Below are 16,818 nucleotides of genomic sequence, written 5' to 3'. Positions count from 1 at the left end.
GGAGTGCGGAAGGAATGGCTTCACTCATGCTGCTGCTAAAGTTGCCACTCTCGAGTCCGTTTTGTGGGCGGACTTACTGCGTTTTATCAGCGGTGCCTCGTCTGGTCGTTTTTGTCAGAGCAATATGGCTCCAGGCTTCATGTGTGACAATCGCAACAAACTACAATGCCTCCACGAAACTTGCAGCCTTCCAAAAGCAAACTGCTCAGAGAAGAAGCATGAAGTGATGCCTTCTATACCTAGAGGCGCCGAGCATTGCAGAGCAGTACAGGAGCACGCCGAGCGAGAGTGTAACTGTCCTCTCACGGGAACGCTCTCTGCGTGTTGAGACCACCACGACCATGTGACCGCACTTCTCTCCGCAGCATTCTCCGTCTGCTCGCAGTGCGGCAGTTGCAACCCGAGGAAAGGCCAATGCTTCGTGAAGAACCGCTTGTTTTGTATGCCTTTGTTCTCACAGCGCGGCGATCTGCCTCCTTTGGCCCTTTTGACGCCAGCAGCGACTTTCAAGCATGCATTCAGCACCTGAGCAATGCTTTCTGCTCGCCAAGCGCCGATGCATTGCAGCCCCCATTTGGAGCGTTGCCGACTCAAGAGAGAGAGAGAGAAAAAAAAAAAGATGGCGCGGATATGACGCTTTATGCCATGTGACTTCCTCTACACTCGCTTTAGACGAGAGAGCTGCCAGGAGTGTATTCGGCTGCTCTGAGCGGAGGAAGAGCCCTCCTGCTCTACCATTGGAAGCCAGTGATTTTACTTCAGCTCTCCGAATGGAGGGCGCCCGAAAGCACTTTCGAAGTGCTCTCGAGTGCACCTCGAGCTTGAACAAAGCCTCTGGTCGTACCTCGTCTTTCTTACGCTCCATGTTGGCTATGAGCTGGTTCATCTCCTTCATCTTGTCCTGCAGCTGCTCCACAGACGTCTTGGACTCCTCAACCGTTGCCTTCATCTTCTCCAGCTTCTCCTTGGAGGTCTGACTCAGTTCCTGCAAAGAACATTGTAGTGCAACGCTTGGAATCAACAAGATCTGGTAAGACAAAACGGTACGGGCATGCGAACGTTCAAAATTTCGAATAAGAGTCGAAAATTTTCGTCATTTAATTCGTATCCGAAAAACTGATATTTGAAAATTTTACGTTCAGAAATCACCGAATACGTCGAAAATGTTCAGAGTTCCCTGTCGTTTCACTGCACTGCGCACTTCACTGCAACACTTGACCGCATGGACTTACCCTACCGGGAAGTCCCTCTTTAACAACAGGGAAGGTCGCCCTTCACATAACAGCTCCTTCACGTTTTGGGGATGCTTTTTTTGAAGGCTGAATTAACGACAGTTTACTGTATTCAGCAGAGATATGACAGCTGCACCCGGTTTCATGCAGGTCCTTCTTGTACAGAAAACCAGTTTAGAGAATTCTGTACAAAATTACAATTGAATTTTTCAGTAGAGAACACAGTTATGTGTAGCTCTAGGATAATTTTATTTGCAAATAAATGTGAATTCAGAAACAGAGAAGACAATGTTTTTATTTTTTTTAATTTTCCATTATATTCCTTCACTGATCAGATATTCAATATTCGAAGACTTTTTTTTCTTCATATTCATGTTCGATTTGTATCAGAAAATTTCAATGTTCGCACATTCCTACGAAACAGAATTGCACCACTGCTTGACAAGCCTCGCTGCCTTAAAGCACAGATAGCAAATACTACCGTGAAAACTCGTGTACAATAAAGCCTCACATATAATACAAGGTGTAATTTCGAGATAGCAATAATGGAACAAAAAGAAAAGAAGCTTTCATCTGTGCATAATGCGAGCAAGGAAGGATAAACAAAAGTATTTATTTGCACTACATTTCACAGCTGCCCTGCGCATCCTACATGCTCCAGGTTTCCGCATTCAGTGCAACCCCACATTAGGCATCAAATAATGCCACGAACCTTCAAGTGCCGACGCTGGTTCGCTCACCTTCTCTAATCGGAGAATTTTATGCATCGTGATGGGAAGCAGCTCACAACTGCACCAGCAACTGCAGAAGCCACGTGGTCCTCTGGTTGTTCAAAAACCAGAGGGCTACTTTGACCTAGGACTTCTAACAGCAGCACACGAGCTGCCAGCCAACATGCGCCTCTCTCGCACCTGTTCGCGTCTAGCATCGCACACAGGCATGTGCGCCCAGGAAACGTTCTCAGAATCTAAGTTTTCGCGATTGTCGTCAACGTCCAGCGCATTGTCTGCCGAGAGTACATCGCTAGAGACATCTTTCTGAATAAAATCTTTTTTGTTACCGACAAACGCAGTTGGTATCCTGCATTTCTCGAAAGCGCAACCAAAGCACTGCTTGCGAAAAGACTGTTCCAGCATGGCAGGACAGGCATGTGAGAGACTCGTGCAATATGCTGAGCAATCATTGCGCCACCCCTACACCGTGCGAGGTGCGATCAACTTCCTTCTGGCTGCATGTCCATCACGGGCAGCGTAGCCACAAGGTCAGCGTGATGAAATCAAAACCACCAAAACAGTCAGCCACCGCCACCGCTAGATAGAGCTTCCTTTCGCTGGAAGCCCGGTGATGGCAGCGTTGGTTAATAATGAGGCTTGATCTGTGAATTCAGGCTGAAATTTGCTCGGATCAGCATATAATACGAGGTAGAAATCTGGCATAATAATAATAAAAAAAAAAACCTCTTATTGCATGCGAGTTTTTACGGTATTTTAAATACATTAAAGCTTCAGCGAAGAGTCGGGCACAGACATTATAAATAGAATTTTGGCGTAATCGATACACAGTCAGCAACAGAAATATAAGGAGAATGGCATACCTAATGAGATGCCAATCTTTATAACAGTGAAAGAAAAAAAAATCAACTACAATTTATAACTTAACATGTTTCCAGGCCTGGGGAGCTTTAGTAAAAGCCGAATAATACTTTGTTTTCCAGTTTACTTTAGTAAAAGCTAAATAATACTTTGTTTTCCAGTTTACAGTGAAGCTGCATAATGTTTTTTCGATTTCAAAGCATTACACAGCCAAAGCTTCTAATCTAGCAAAAGGATTGCCACGGAGTAATAATAATAAATAATAATAATTGATTCACGGGAAAGGAAAGGCACAGTATCTGTCAAACCTGTTTTGTGGACATCTGAACCACACCATAAGGGAAGGGAGGAAGATAGAAGTGAAAGCGGAAAGAGAGAAAGGGGTTTTGTAGTGGTGGCAGTAAGTGCTGAAATACCAGGAAAGTAAGCAATCTCTGAAGATGCGTTCGGTATATACACCTGCACTTTTTCCCTTTCCATCTCGAGACGAAAGGATTGTAGCATTCATAAAACAGAACTAAGATGCCTGCCTTATTAAGGCGAAAGCCTAACTTGGCTACGTTTGCGAAAATGTTCGCAAAACGTAAAGCAAACTGTAACATACGATATGACGTGACATTAAGATGAGTCTGTTAGTCTGAATGTGTATATAATGACAATAGGTATATAAATGATATGTCATGCGCAGTCATGTCATGCGAGTCATTATAGTTAGTCATGAGTCAGTCACTTGTCATGAGCCCGTCAGATAGAAGATTCAATGTATGGGAATATGGAGTCCACGACTTTTAAGTCAGCCAAGACCATGACTAGTGTCTAGTCATGACAGTCAAAAGTGTAGAGTCATGACACTGTAGGAGCTACTAAAGAACAGCTAACGCATACACTTTCACATTTCTTCAATGCAGATCTCTGCAGTGCTCCTAGCATCTCAAGGTTCATGTAAAAAAAAAAAAAAAAGTTTAATACTATCATATCTATGCATACTCGGTCGTGCCTAGATGCAGAAAGCCTTCAAGTAATGAACTCCTAAAGGTACTGAAATCCTTAAAAAACTTCACTGCCACCCCCACCTATGCTATGTCAAAAATCATGGTCATTCACGCGAAGCTGGCTGCCCAGACTAAAAGAGCAGCTTTATTAGTGACTGTGCCAAGAACACCACTAAAAGTAAAAAAACCAAAAACGTGGTGAGAAGCACCGGTGTCAGCGCTCACCTCCGTTTGGATGTACTGCCACGCAATGTACAGCTTGGTCAAGTGGTCCAGCTCTCGCGACACCTTGGTGTAGTCGAGATACGCCTGCCGCTCCTCCTTCAGCTTGTTCATTGTTGGCGTGATCTCTTCATTCAAGACCTGTAACACATTGCACAGGTTTTAGGCCTCAGGAGACAACTCAAGTCCGAGAAAGCCAAATGTAAAGTGAAGAGGACAACGAACTCTACACTCTTCAGCCGCCTTTAGTGCAGATTGAAAAGACAGAAGCCGCAGACTAAGCTCCACATAAGCAATACTAATTCAATCACAATTAAAGGGACCTGGATGCCATAACAGGAAGACACCAAAAAGAAGATGCAAGGGTGAGCAGAGGAAATTGCCGGCCTTTTTGCGTCCCCATCTACAGGTGCATTTAAAACCTAATTTCTGGATCACCAAATGACTACATCATATCCAGAAATCACTGCAACACGTACAATAACTTTTGGGACTAATTCCATACAATCTGTTCCTTTATTTTTAAATTTTGATCAGCTAACGGTGCAGCATTGTGGGAGCATAGCCGCGAAATGACAAGGCATACCAGCCCCAAAAACACAGCTCACAGTAAGAACGAAATACATATACAGAAACTTTTGCTGTACACTGTTGCTACCTAACTGTTTTCAGGATTCAAAGCCACCCCAAAACATCATCTCGTCACTTACAACCGAAACTTTAAAATGTAACTGAAGAGCAAATTTGATTCAGACCTAAGCGCCTCACTGTGGTAGTAAACTGAAGTGAAAGCAGACTAGATGCTTAGGTCTAAGTATGCAAGGCACCACTGACTATAAAAACCAGGAGAAGCCTCTGATGTGAGCTCGCATTTCGCAGTTGGTGGTCATGCAGTCACGCTGGCGAATGCCAGAATGCTGTCAGAGTATAAGTACCAGCGCTGAGAACGAAAAAACTTGCCAACTAGAAAGAATAGAGGACAGAGAAATTGCTCAAGGCTCACTCACGCTGTCCAATTCGGCGAGCTTGGCCTCCTTCTTCTCTATGGTCCGCTGTGCAACCTGCTTCTTGCTCTCGTACATGCGTGTGCCAGCTGCCTCCTCAATCATGGACAGGATCTGCAGAGAAACAGTTGCACGTCAGGAATGGCTCTGCCCTCTCTTGTTCATGTGCAAAGCTATGTTTGGTCATTTTATAGCGTCCACAGCAGTTCTCATGCTGAAGTTCATCTATTGCACAATTACTGCCATTCCCTCCTGTTTTCTTTTTCCTTAGGGCCTAGTCACTTGTTCCTTCGGTCCGCTTAACCTTGCCCTGTCCCTGCTTTTCGAGGTTGTTGTCCCGACCTCCTTAGTCATCGCACAACCCGCACACAAGGTTACTCATTAGTTACATTTTCTCTCAATAGTGTACTTCTAGCTTCCAGTGCCATCTTTCTAGAGTGTCTTAGGCATTCACATTGGAGATGGCGGATAAATGCGATGAAACATATTCTTTTTTTCGACACTGTAGTCGTACATGCCAAAAAGATAGCACACCAAATAGAGCTTGTGAATTAATACTCCTAACATTAATTCCACTCAGTTCCTTACTCCACCCAGTCTTCACAACTGTAGAGTGGAGCCTCACTCCTAGCAAAGTTTAACTTGCCAAAGGAAATAAAACAAGCAGACATCGCTAGGGATAAAAGGAAGAGAAAATAAAAGGGCAAATGGACTTATGAAATCATCTCTGTGCACGTTCAGATACAACTCAAGAACAAACCGATAAATTGCAGCTCAAGGCGACCTTCCCACCATCAGCTTCGGCTTATCATTCTGAAGTCTCAGTAGACCAAATTGCGCCTGCTGGTGTTGCATTGAAAACGGCTGCTATGGATGTGCCATGCGATTCATTGCGACATGCTCGAACGATAGGAAAATAAAATAATTTGCGTTACATTTTTTTTTAGCAGATTCGCCATTTCGTTATTTGTTTTACTATAGAGTTACCAGGAAACGCGTGACCGAAGTGGTGTGCTCACAGACAACGACGACGACTGAGGAATGCGTGGATGACGAAGTGTTCTGAAAGACGATGACGCTCACCACCGTGATGTTCACTATCCTCCCAGATCTCTGGGGTTGCTCTGGCTTCCGTGCCTTCGTGTGGGGTTGCGTGAAAAACTTCTGCCGCACTACACAGGTCCTTATTGTGTACTACGCCCAGTGACCGAGGTCACCTATGAGATTACACCGCTCCGCCCAAAGCCGCCGCCCGCTACACCCACTTCCAAAATTGTATACCTGGCCTGCCTTAAGCCGTATTATTTACCCTCCACGCCGCATGCCTAATACGCACTGGGATGTTGCCTTTTGCCGAGGGGGATAGTGTTACCGGGAAACACATCACCTAAGCGGTGTGCTCACAGATGACGACGACCGAGGAACGTGTGGACGATGAAGTGTTCTGAAAGACGACGCAGCAAACAGTGGCAGCATTACAAACTTCCTTTGAGGAGAGATGACGTGCCCAAAGTAAGGGGACACCAAGAAGCTCCAGCAAATCATTGTCCTTAGTAAACAATGGCTGCGCCTCAAACTAGGGTACGCTGATGTACGTCCAAATGCAAAAGATGCAATTCCTGTCGCTGGATTCAAATTTGAGACATCTACAGTGAGAAGGAACCAGGGGCCTGTGCATGGAAACTAAGTTGACGCATGTGAGTTCACTGGCAAAAGCAGCCAGTTAAATCAACACCTGCACTTTACTACTTGGCTTTCTCTAGCTTATAAGAGCTCCGCCTTTGGCAACAGTACAGTCCCCATCCCCGGAGTGTGGTAACCTATTGAAAACGGGTTAACACCAATTTGCCCTCAGTGTCCCTTTCATTTTTCCACTGACAAAGTATTCAGGCATTTAGAGTTTCTTAAGTTTACCAGCACAAAATTATTGCCGTCAGTTTTCAGCAGGGACGTGCAAAATTCTGTACAAAGTGCCATAACTGATGGAAGTAACACTGATATGCCGTGACTTATCAAGCTATGCCGATTTGAGAACGTTCACTAAAAGGACGCTCCCAGAATAGTTCCAGCTGCTGGATCTAGTGGAGACATTTGATCGCTGGCACTCTTCCGAGGGAACAGAGTAGCAAGTTGCATTACCAACCTCAGGGGGCTTCATGTTGAGCACCTTGGTGATTCGGCCCTGCATGATGAGGAAGTGTGGATTGTTGACGTTGAGCTGCACCGACCCAAACAGGTCTTGCACTCGATTGCTGGTTGCCGTCACGCCATTGATGAGGTACTTGTTCCTGCCACCAACCACCACCTGAGATGAAAATAATGACAACTCAAATTGGCTCGCCGGGAAGAAAGATACGACACTACATGACGAGCTGAAACTCTCGGCAAAAAATAGGAAGGCGCTTAAGCTTCACATTACGAGTAGACGTGGGAGCGCCCTCGCACCACCTTTTCATTCGGCAAATTTTCGGCATTGAGAGACTAGCAAGTGTTGGATGTCTTCAGATGGTTTCGTTTTCAGAGAAAAGGCGCAGTATCTGTCTCACTTTAAGGTGGATACCTACCCTTCATCTTGAGGACCAGCGCAAAACAGACAAAGGACAGATAAATTAGAAGACGACAAGGGCGATGTCTAGCTGAAGGTTTAACTGAAAAACGTGTGAAATATAAAGCAAAAGCACAAAAAACTATTCAAAATGACAACAAACAAAAAAAATCCAGGATTACACTGCAAAGTCATTGAGGAAAACTATCTCGTTTCCCTAAAAACCAATGGGTGATTCTGCCACACAAGTGTCTGGGTTCTTAGCAAAGCAGCATGCTTCAAAAATTTCCCTGCATATCTAGTTACTGCTGTTGTATTCAATCATATTATGCAAGTCCAGTAGGCAAAGGTGATCTTCATTACCTTTGCATTTGAGGCAGTGCAGCACGATGTTAGAAGGAGATTTCTTCACGCCAGAGGAATTTTAATGCTCTTCAAGTCTGACGTTTATGCACCTACCTGCTTGCCCACAACATATCTTTCCACACAACAAAGGAACCCTATACACCCCCCCCCCCCCCTTGCAGTTAATGAACTTGTCTGTGTGTGACACTGTGCACTGTCGACTGTCCTTTTTGCAAGATGCCCCTCTAGCTTCTTATTCACTGCAACACACTCCCAACTTTTCACTCAGTGAAGAGCACCCCCTGCATATTGTGTCGTGCTACGGTCTTTTACAGGCGGTGCGGGACACCGTGCAGATACGGGATGCAAGCAACCATTTTTTGTGTCTCATCCCGGTGCCACCGAAATGAAGGCACTGCATTACGTTAAGGTTACCCAAAAGCATACCTGCCAATCTGGTGGGCTCAAAACTTCTTTTTATTCGCGACAACATCGCATCACATCCCATGCAAAAAAGAAAAAACACATACATCATAAAAAAAAAAAAAAAAACACTCTAATATGCCTTCCATTCTTCTCTTAGCGCCTCTGTGCAATATTCTTTTTTTTTTTCCAGTTTTATAAGAATTTTATTTTTTAGAGAAGTACTTCAGCATGAATGCAATGTGGCTATGAACACGACTGAGTTTGATTTCTTGCTAAAGCAAAAGCCTTGTATGAACACTGCGTGATCTTCCACTGTTTCTGTCATTTAAGAGGCAATAGATCAGTCAGCGCAACAAAATCGCACACACCATGCCTCCACTTATTGCCACCGCTGCCTTGTGCTACGTGCTGCAAATGTTCAGCGTTTTCTTACCTTCCATATTTCTCGCTGCACTTTTACTCTCTTACTTTTTGAGCAGACTGCACCACCCTCTTAATTTCTTTTTTTTTCTATAAACCGCATGCTTTCCCTCACGGCTCCGAGGCTTAACTAAAGTTGGCTTCTCCTGAGTACTGCTAAGAGTAGTGGTAAAGCCATCTCAGTGTTGTTTTCGAAAGAAACAAAAATTGCCTCGCGATCCTAGGCAGCACACATGCGGCGATGTCATTTCGTTGAAAGTCGCCGCCACCGCCAGACGCACTTTACTACAACCGATTTTTACCAAAAATGTCTTTAATATAAAGAGAAAAATATGATTTCAGTTTCAGTTTCCTAGATCTGAGTTTACTATAGCGAGGTTCTCCTGCACCAGAATGAGATTGCAGACCACACACACACACACACACAACTTGCATCAACAGCAATGCAACAGTTTCCCTGGACATTGCAGAACCATCCTGTATGCATCAGTCAACCTGAATTCAGCTATCATGTCAAATGACACCAGCTTTCTCTACGAAATGCATCACTTTACACTCGTGCATGTCGATAACAACGCTGTGCTTGTGCAGAAAACCCACTCCGAAAATACAAGTTCTCAGAAACAGTTTCGCAACCTATGCAACTAGCGGCAAGCGCAAATTCTAGGATTTCAGCTCTTGCTATCCACACATCTAGAAGGACGACCCAAATGTCTGCCGGTTGTGCAATCTGAACCATGCTGTCCGAATTTTCCCAATGGCACCGACTAGAATCTCGCTCAAATGATCAGTCTAGATGATGGGTTCACAATTCAGTATCGTTCCATGTCAGTGAGAGATTCTAAGAGGTGCAATAGTTAGACTAAGGACAAACAGAGAGGGGGCACAACAGTGCAACTAACAATTTTATTTGAGAAAGCACCAAACTGCACCTTTAAACTTGAGAAGCGAAAAAACAGCACGAGATGAGCATGCAAAATGTCATCCAAAGGTCTGAAGGAGGCAAGAACAGCAACAGCCTTTCCTTTGTCACCACAAACACTGCTGCACATTTTTATTATCAATGGGAGATCTGCCAAACATTGATTCTCAGTAAGCCCACTCCTGAATGTTGCTTGTTTCAGTTTTAATGAGCAGGCACTTGGTGATTGGCCCTTTGCCCCCCAAGGTCATCTTGCTGATGGTGATCATGACTGGTGCCAAGCCAGTTGAGGTGTGCATTGGCGGTTGAGGTATGTGACTGCACGGGATCTTTCTTTTACCGTAAGTGTAGAGCATCGGCATGTGTCGCACACTGGTACTCGGTCTGGGCATGACTGATGATTTTGTGTGTTCCACAAGCCAACGCAGAAGGCCTGAGTGCACACTGCACCTCTCCCTGGTTGCCATTAGTAACGGGAGCGACTGCCAGCAGAGGAACGCCGGACAACTTCACTACATACCACAGAACCCGAGTTCTGTGGTATGTACTGAAGTATGTAGTGAAGAGGAACGCACCAGAAAATTAAGCAACATGCACCTGACAAGCATGCATGCCGATGCTCTGAGGAAGGGTTTCCTCAGTGGTGGCTGTGTGTTCCACGATCTGTAGCGACAGTTTCTGGTGCTGTTCTTTAACACCATGCATGAAGTGGCGCAGCTTTTGTTTCTCAAGCACGGTGGGTTCAGTACATATGAAAATAGACACCGTGACATCTACGTATATGACAATGCTTTGGTTGGCCAGCTGAGTGGGCAACCGGCCTGCTCGTAACGATTAGCACTGTGGTAGGAGTACAGCACGGTATGATACAAAAGAAAAAAGGACCTAGACAAGGTTGAGCCAGTTCGAGCTAGGATGTTATGTTCCCATAAATCTACGTCTGACGCGCTTTATTTATTTTGTTTTGCTCGGATACGCAGGAACGAAGTTTGTTCATGGCGAGTGCTGCAAGGTATGCAAAGTTCGTTTCATGCTCGAAAATAAGAGAGCTAACCGACCTTGAAAGATGTGTTTTGAAAACTTTCCAGACACAAAACGTGACAATGCAGTACTTACAAGCGCAACAACGATAGACCTCGGGCAATTTCGATCATTTGGAGTACACAATAGAGGTGAACACGCTTTTCTAGAGCGATCTAGCGATGCACTGCGGTGGAAATAGTGAAAATTTAACAGTTTCTCAGTAAAAGCAAGGCGCATTAGATAGATGCTCGTGCTTGCAGGGTTCATGGGTGTCTCCTGCGACACTGGAGCGCATGCACTGTGTACGAAACTCAGTTCTTTCTTTCAAACTTCGCTTACTGTCGCGCGCGGAGTACCGGTCTAGCGTCGTAGACAAGTGCGCTAACGTCTGTACTACATGGGCGCCGTTTCGCCTCCATCGAAACAGGGCCGCCGCGGATGGGATCGAACCCGGGTCAGCAGTGGACCGCCCTAACCACTGAGCAATGACTTCTCTACTGTGATGGCTCAAGAGACGCTGTTAACAACGGTCAAATGAGACGCGCGGAAAACTTTCGAGGATCCGATACGTTGATAACAAACATCAGAGCCAAGTTTTTTCTTTCATATCTGCAAAAATTAAAACGTGGACGTAAAAAAAAGAAAATACAAGAACAACCGTAACGCCTTACCTGTCTAGTGATGGTGAACTCGTCATAGTGTTCATAACCAACGGGTTTCTGCCGCGAGTCACGGTTGTCGAACGTGATGGAAACGGTCGCTTTGGTGATACCCGCCTGTCCGTTCTTGTAGACAAGATCTTGCAGGTTCACGGCACGAACATGCGACAAGTTACTGATACCGAGCACGAAACATATTGAATCAAGGATGTTGCTCTTGCCGCTACCGTTAAGTCCCGTGATGGCGTTGAAGAGCGGGTCGAAACCCTTGATGTCGACACGATTACCGTACGACTTGAAGCCGTCGATAGTTATACTTTTTATATACATAGCGACTTTTCATTAACCTGCCACTCAGCAAGACTCAAACCGGGCCCATGCACAAACGTGCGACCTCAACCGCCATGAGAAGCACTTTTCCCGCGACTTGCAAAAACTGGCGCCAGATTTCTGTTCGTATCGTGCGTACTGGCACAGTAGCGCTAGCGCTGTTGTAACTTCGCGCTGCCGTTTCCTTTTGCCGACCGCACCTATCAGTTTGGCGCTGTAGTTCAGCCATAGTGGCAACATACTAAATGTATAGCATAATTTATAATTGAAGTTGAAAATATAGTATAACTTAAATTTGTTTCTTACAATTTAAAATATTTTTTAAAGCATTTTTACATTTATTAACATTTCTTTACATCAGTATTAAATTTATCGTTTTACATTTTTTTGTGTAAATACTTTCCACATTGTTTAAGGTTTAAGATTTCCCTCAAATTCTTTTTTGGCCGTAAATTTTGTCACCAAACGTTGGTAACGGCTACAAATTCTGAATGACTATTATTGCGTACAAACCAAATCCGCAAATCCGATGCCAACGTGAGTCGATTTAAAATGGCGGTGAGTGAGATGCCGCACGCTGAGCCCTCCGCAAGACTTAAAGCGCATAGTCTTTGCGCAGCATTACCGCTGCCCCCGGCACGGCCCGGGGCGGTGCCCATTGCAGCCTAGTGTCACGGTAAAGCGACCGCACGACGGAGCCGCGGTCCGACGCCGCTGTGCTCCGGCGGGCGGCCATGTTCCAGTCTAAGGTTAGCCCTAGCCCGACCCGGAGCAGCATCAAGGAGGCCAACGACCACCTGCAACTGCTGCACGTCAAGGTGGCCGAACTCGAACGCACTGTGCAAGAGCAAGCCGAGGCGCTCATTAAGAAGGACGAGGCCATGCAGACGCGCATTCGCGACGTCGGTGACGCCAAGGACGCGCGCATTGCCGAGCTGGAAGCGCAACTGGCCGCCGCCGAGGAGCGACTGCGAAAACACGAAGAGCTGCTGCGGGAACGGGACATGCAGCTCGAGCTGCTGTCGCACCGCTACGCGCTTGTGGACGAAGTTGCCGCGTACACGCCCGTCGTCGAAAAGCTGCTGGCGGCTATGCGCAGGCTGCCGGCCAAAACATCCAGCCGGCAAGCACCTCCGCAGCGGTCGCGGGCCAACTCGAGGGGTAACCTGTCGGCGGTGCGGTCCTCCAAGAGCTCGAACCCTGGCACGCCCAATCACGACGGCGTCGCGAATAGCGTGCTCGTGGACGGGCACGCGCTCTCCGAACTGCGCATCGGTCGTAGCTTCAGCATCAACAGTAACTTTTCCGCGTCTGAAGACGAAGCAGACGTGGTGGGCGCTATGCTGTGACGGACGGCACAGGCGCTCGCGTCGTCTGCTACGGAGGCGCAGCTTGACTCCGCGTCGCTTTCGTCTACTTTGAGGTAGTGCCGAATGCCGGAACGTTTTTTTTTATTCGCGTGGGCGCTTCCTGCCTTCTTCGAGAGCGTTGCACTACCTTTGCGAAACATTTTTATTTTTTTTCTAACGTGTAAAGGGAGTTCTGGCTCCTGATGCAGGGATGCCTCACCTGTATAAGAAAGCTATGAGAAAACTTACTTGACTGAGAATGCATTGGAAAGTATACAGCGGAAATGTATGTACGCCATGAGCGCTGGCCTCGGAGTCGCCAGCTGCAAATATCATTATCTGCTCCTGAAGCAAAGCTGCCTTAAAGCTTGTGAAATAGTTCATGGAAGTGTAGATTGCTGTTCTGTTAATTTCAACCTTTAGTGAACTTTATACAATGCCTGTTCTGTATTTGAGACAAGTTTTCTTCTTTCGCGACGATTTAATATTCCAACGAGGCTTTCATCAAAATGAAAAGCTACATAAGCATTTCCAATGTTGCAGATAAAAAAGTGTTGTGAAAGTGTAAAAATATCTGAGAAAGAGTGCTCTGTCTCTCAGCCCTTTATCTGCTCTACAGTGAGCTCATGTTGCAGATAAAAAAGTGTTGTGAAAGTGTAAAAATATCTGAGAAAGAGTGCTCTGTCTCCCAGCCCTTTATCTGCTCTACAGTGAGCTCACTTGTGTCTTTAGATACATTAATGTTCAACAAGCTAGAGGCTCTTCCCACAGCAACATTCTTGTTCAAAATGGATGTCACTATAGAATGTTACTGCACTCTCTCAATTTCTGCAAAGCAGGACCTTGTGGAAACTTTGTGGTGGTGATAACATGATGATTTGATTTCATATGTGCAATGCAAGCAACTGTGACTGCAGTGTTGTAGCTGTTGCCGGTCATTTTCGTGCTGTGCTGTCCCTTCTACCTAACTAAGGAATCTCAGCGCGTTTGATGTAACTCAGACATGGCACACATGTTACTTCCCAGCCATGCTTCAAAGTCCCAAGCCTTTAATTTATTTGCATAATTTATAGTTCTCTTTTTGTATGTACAGTTTACATGTTTTAATGTACTGTCATTTTAAGGAGTTACCGAGCATACAGTATTAACACCAGTTCACCACTGTTTCACAAATACCTGTGTGCCGTGTATGTGTTGTGCGTTTGCAGGATGTTTGTTAGGCTTACAAATTTTTTGTCATCTTCGGAGTTAAAGCAAGCCTTAGCACGAGCTTCCAGGAGACAAATCTGTGCAGAATAACAAGCAGATTTCATTGACTGTGACAGCAGAAAGCTGGCCCACAATGTGTGCACTTAATATATTGCTTCTTTGTTCTCGCAAGCAAAACAGTTTCCTTGGTGCCTGCTTTGCAAAGCAAATGAATGTAGTGCAGCTTCTGAAGAAGAAAGTGCACTGAAGTAGTAGTTTAGTGGTAGTAACGTGTGCTGCACGCGCGAAACTTTTGCAACGAGTTCGCTTAAGCCCTTTGCAGTTGGACTGCTGTCTTTACACATTTTTCTTCCAAGCCACCCTCATTTATATCCTCTATGCAGTTGAACAAGTAGGGATGCCAAATTTTGGGGGACAGCAAAGCTTACCAAATACTTCCTGCATGTTCAAAGAGGAATGCAGGAATGTACTTGAAAGAGTCATTGTTCGAAGCACGTTGTAAATATGCACCACCATGGTGATCAACTTTAGAACTTAACGACAGAAGCAAGACAGAATGAGGTAGGGTTCAGAAATATACTTTTTCCTGCCTGTGCACATACCACAATGCCTATCAGTTTGATGCCTCACTCCACACCATATTTTACTGCTGTTAAACTTCAGGCAATTCACAAATAGCTTTATTTTGGGTGAATTTAAGGCATTCTTGTGAGGTATAATATTATAAAGAAGCAGTAATTGCAAAATTGCTATTTAAGTGATATACATGAGGCCTGGTAACCTTTCTGATCTCAGTGTTAGGCTTAGTCTGATCTCTGGCATGTGAAGTAATTGCAAAGCTATTTAACCTTTGGGCATCAATTCATGGTTATTTGTCTCGGGTGTTGACTGCATCAGCATAGACTAGCCTATCAGAGCTGTTAGTAACTAGACATCTGATCGTTTGGGATTTCTTTAGCAAAATGCCATAATTACAGTTTTTTGCATGTTAAATCAGTTTGGTGCCTTAAGTGCGTTTCATCTAGGTGCTCTTATTGACAAGTGCAAATGGTTCTTAAGATTTAGTAAAAATTTGTCTTTAATTTTTGTTATATCTTGAAGCGCATTTGCAATGTGTCATTTGATTTTGAATTCTTCCTTCAAGGTTTAATCTCTATCTAAAACAGCCATGGTTCTCTATGTCGTACAAATAGATATAATTAGAAATGGGTAGATGCTGTCACGCAACCGATAGTTACTAATTTTGGCTTTCAAAGCAGTGGGCTAGTGGGTTGCACTGGCATACCTGATGCTTGGATATATACTTGATTGCACCTTTTCAGGAAGAAAAAATTGACGTGCCACAGGTGTCCCCTGAAAAAGAGAAAAACTTCTCTCTTATAGCCGAATCGCGTGCAGTTTTTGCACAGGGACGAATGTTAGTGGATTTTTAGCGTTGGCATGTTTGTTAATGCATCAGGATACTGCTTGTGGCAGCTTCCTCACCTAGGAACTTCTCTCAAGGCAGCTCATCCATATGCAGCTTCTTTGACCACTGTACAAAGATCACTGTTTTCAGCCAAATCATTGTGCATAAGACTTTCTCTGTGTCTTGGCTTGCTCCACAAAGCTCTCTAGTCTCGGAGGTGTAACAAAATGTGTGTTGAATTGCTTTTGCGTTGCAAGTTCTCCTTCAGTGCCCGGTAGCGCGATATGAGAATTTGAACTGAGCCTTGACATTTTAAAGTTCTTGTGAGCGTCATAAGTGTATGTATGTGCTAAGACATGTGATATAGCTTCTGAATATGCCCGGTGTTGGTGTGGGAATTACATTCCTCATCAGACTGTGGGAGTGAGGTCTGATCTTTGACGAATGTGCTGGTACCTATTTCCAGAGTAATAATAAAGATGTAACAAAGCATAGTCACCAAAAGTACTCTCCATTTCTTAGTTAACTCAAAGCGTGAGTTGTGGCAAGCTGTAGTCAAGCAAATAGAGCAAATGAGATTTAGATTGTATGAAATATTGTAAATTGTCGATATGCCTTCACTAGTCTCTGCAGCACAATAATTACTAAGCTAGGTTCTTTAAAGCCGAAAATTCTGCAGCGCAAGCATTACTACGCTAGGTTCTTTAACGCCGAAGATAGTGGCAACCAAAAGAGGTTATACCTCTGTCACACGAGCAGATTTAATGTTATTCGAATCGAATGTCATTCGATGCATCGAATGTCATTCGGTTTCTTTTGGTGCTATATGGTAAAATATGTCATTCGCAAATGGTGGCAGTTACGATCAGCTATAAAAAATGCTGCACTTAAGGAACATCGGTGCGCATAAAAGGCGTTTGAAATCACAGTGTAACATTTTAAAGCTGATCAAAACATTTCTGCGCGGTAATTCAAGCGAAAAACATTACTTTTGACTGTGCGGTAGCAGTTTAGCCATAAAAATCCTAGCCAAGTATCGAGCCACCCACAAACTATTCCAGCCACTGTACACAAACCGATAAATGTAAACAAACAATATGGCTGAACACAGCGGAGTGCGGATACACAGTGCGAAGACGC

At 44.8% G+C, this 16,818-nt stretch overlaps 1 protein-coding gene across 1 annotated transcript in view; it reads right to left on the bottom strand.

The window, feature by feature from the left end:
* SMC2 (structural maintenance of chromosomes 2) overlaps positions 1 to 11,885 on the bottom strand; it is a 61,297-nt gene extending 49,412 nt beyond the window's left edge. The window contains exons 1-5 of the mRNA XM_084576417.1: positions 11,395 to 11,885; positions 7,186 to 7,347; positions 5,046 to 5,156; positions 4,042 to 4,179; positions 845 to 985 (exon numbers count right to left, since the gene is read on the bottom strand). Of these exons, the coding sequence (XP_084432543.1) occupies positions 845 to 985; positions 4,042 to 4,179; positions 5,046 to 5,156; positions 7,186 to 7,347; positions 11,395 to 11,712 (870 nt within the window). The 5' untranslated portion in view covers positions 11,713 to 11,885. The remainder of the gene's footprint in view (positions 1 to 844; positions 986 to 4,041; positions 4,180 to 5,045; positions 5,157 to 7,185; positions 7,348 to 11,394) is intronic.
* Positions 11,886 to 16,818: the final 4,933 nt, after the last annotated feature.

This window comes from Amblyomma maculatum, chromosome 8 (assembly GCF_055883805.1).
Source record: "Amblyomma maculatum isolate TAMU_Amacu chromosome 8, ASM5588380v1, whole genome shotgun sequence".
NCBI lineage: Eukaryota > Metazoa > Arthropoda > Arachnida > Ixodida > Ixodidae > Amblyomma > Amblyomma maculatum.
Note: the sequence above shows the minus strand (reverse complement) of the source record. Positions and strands in the feature narration are given on the sequence as shown.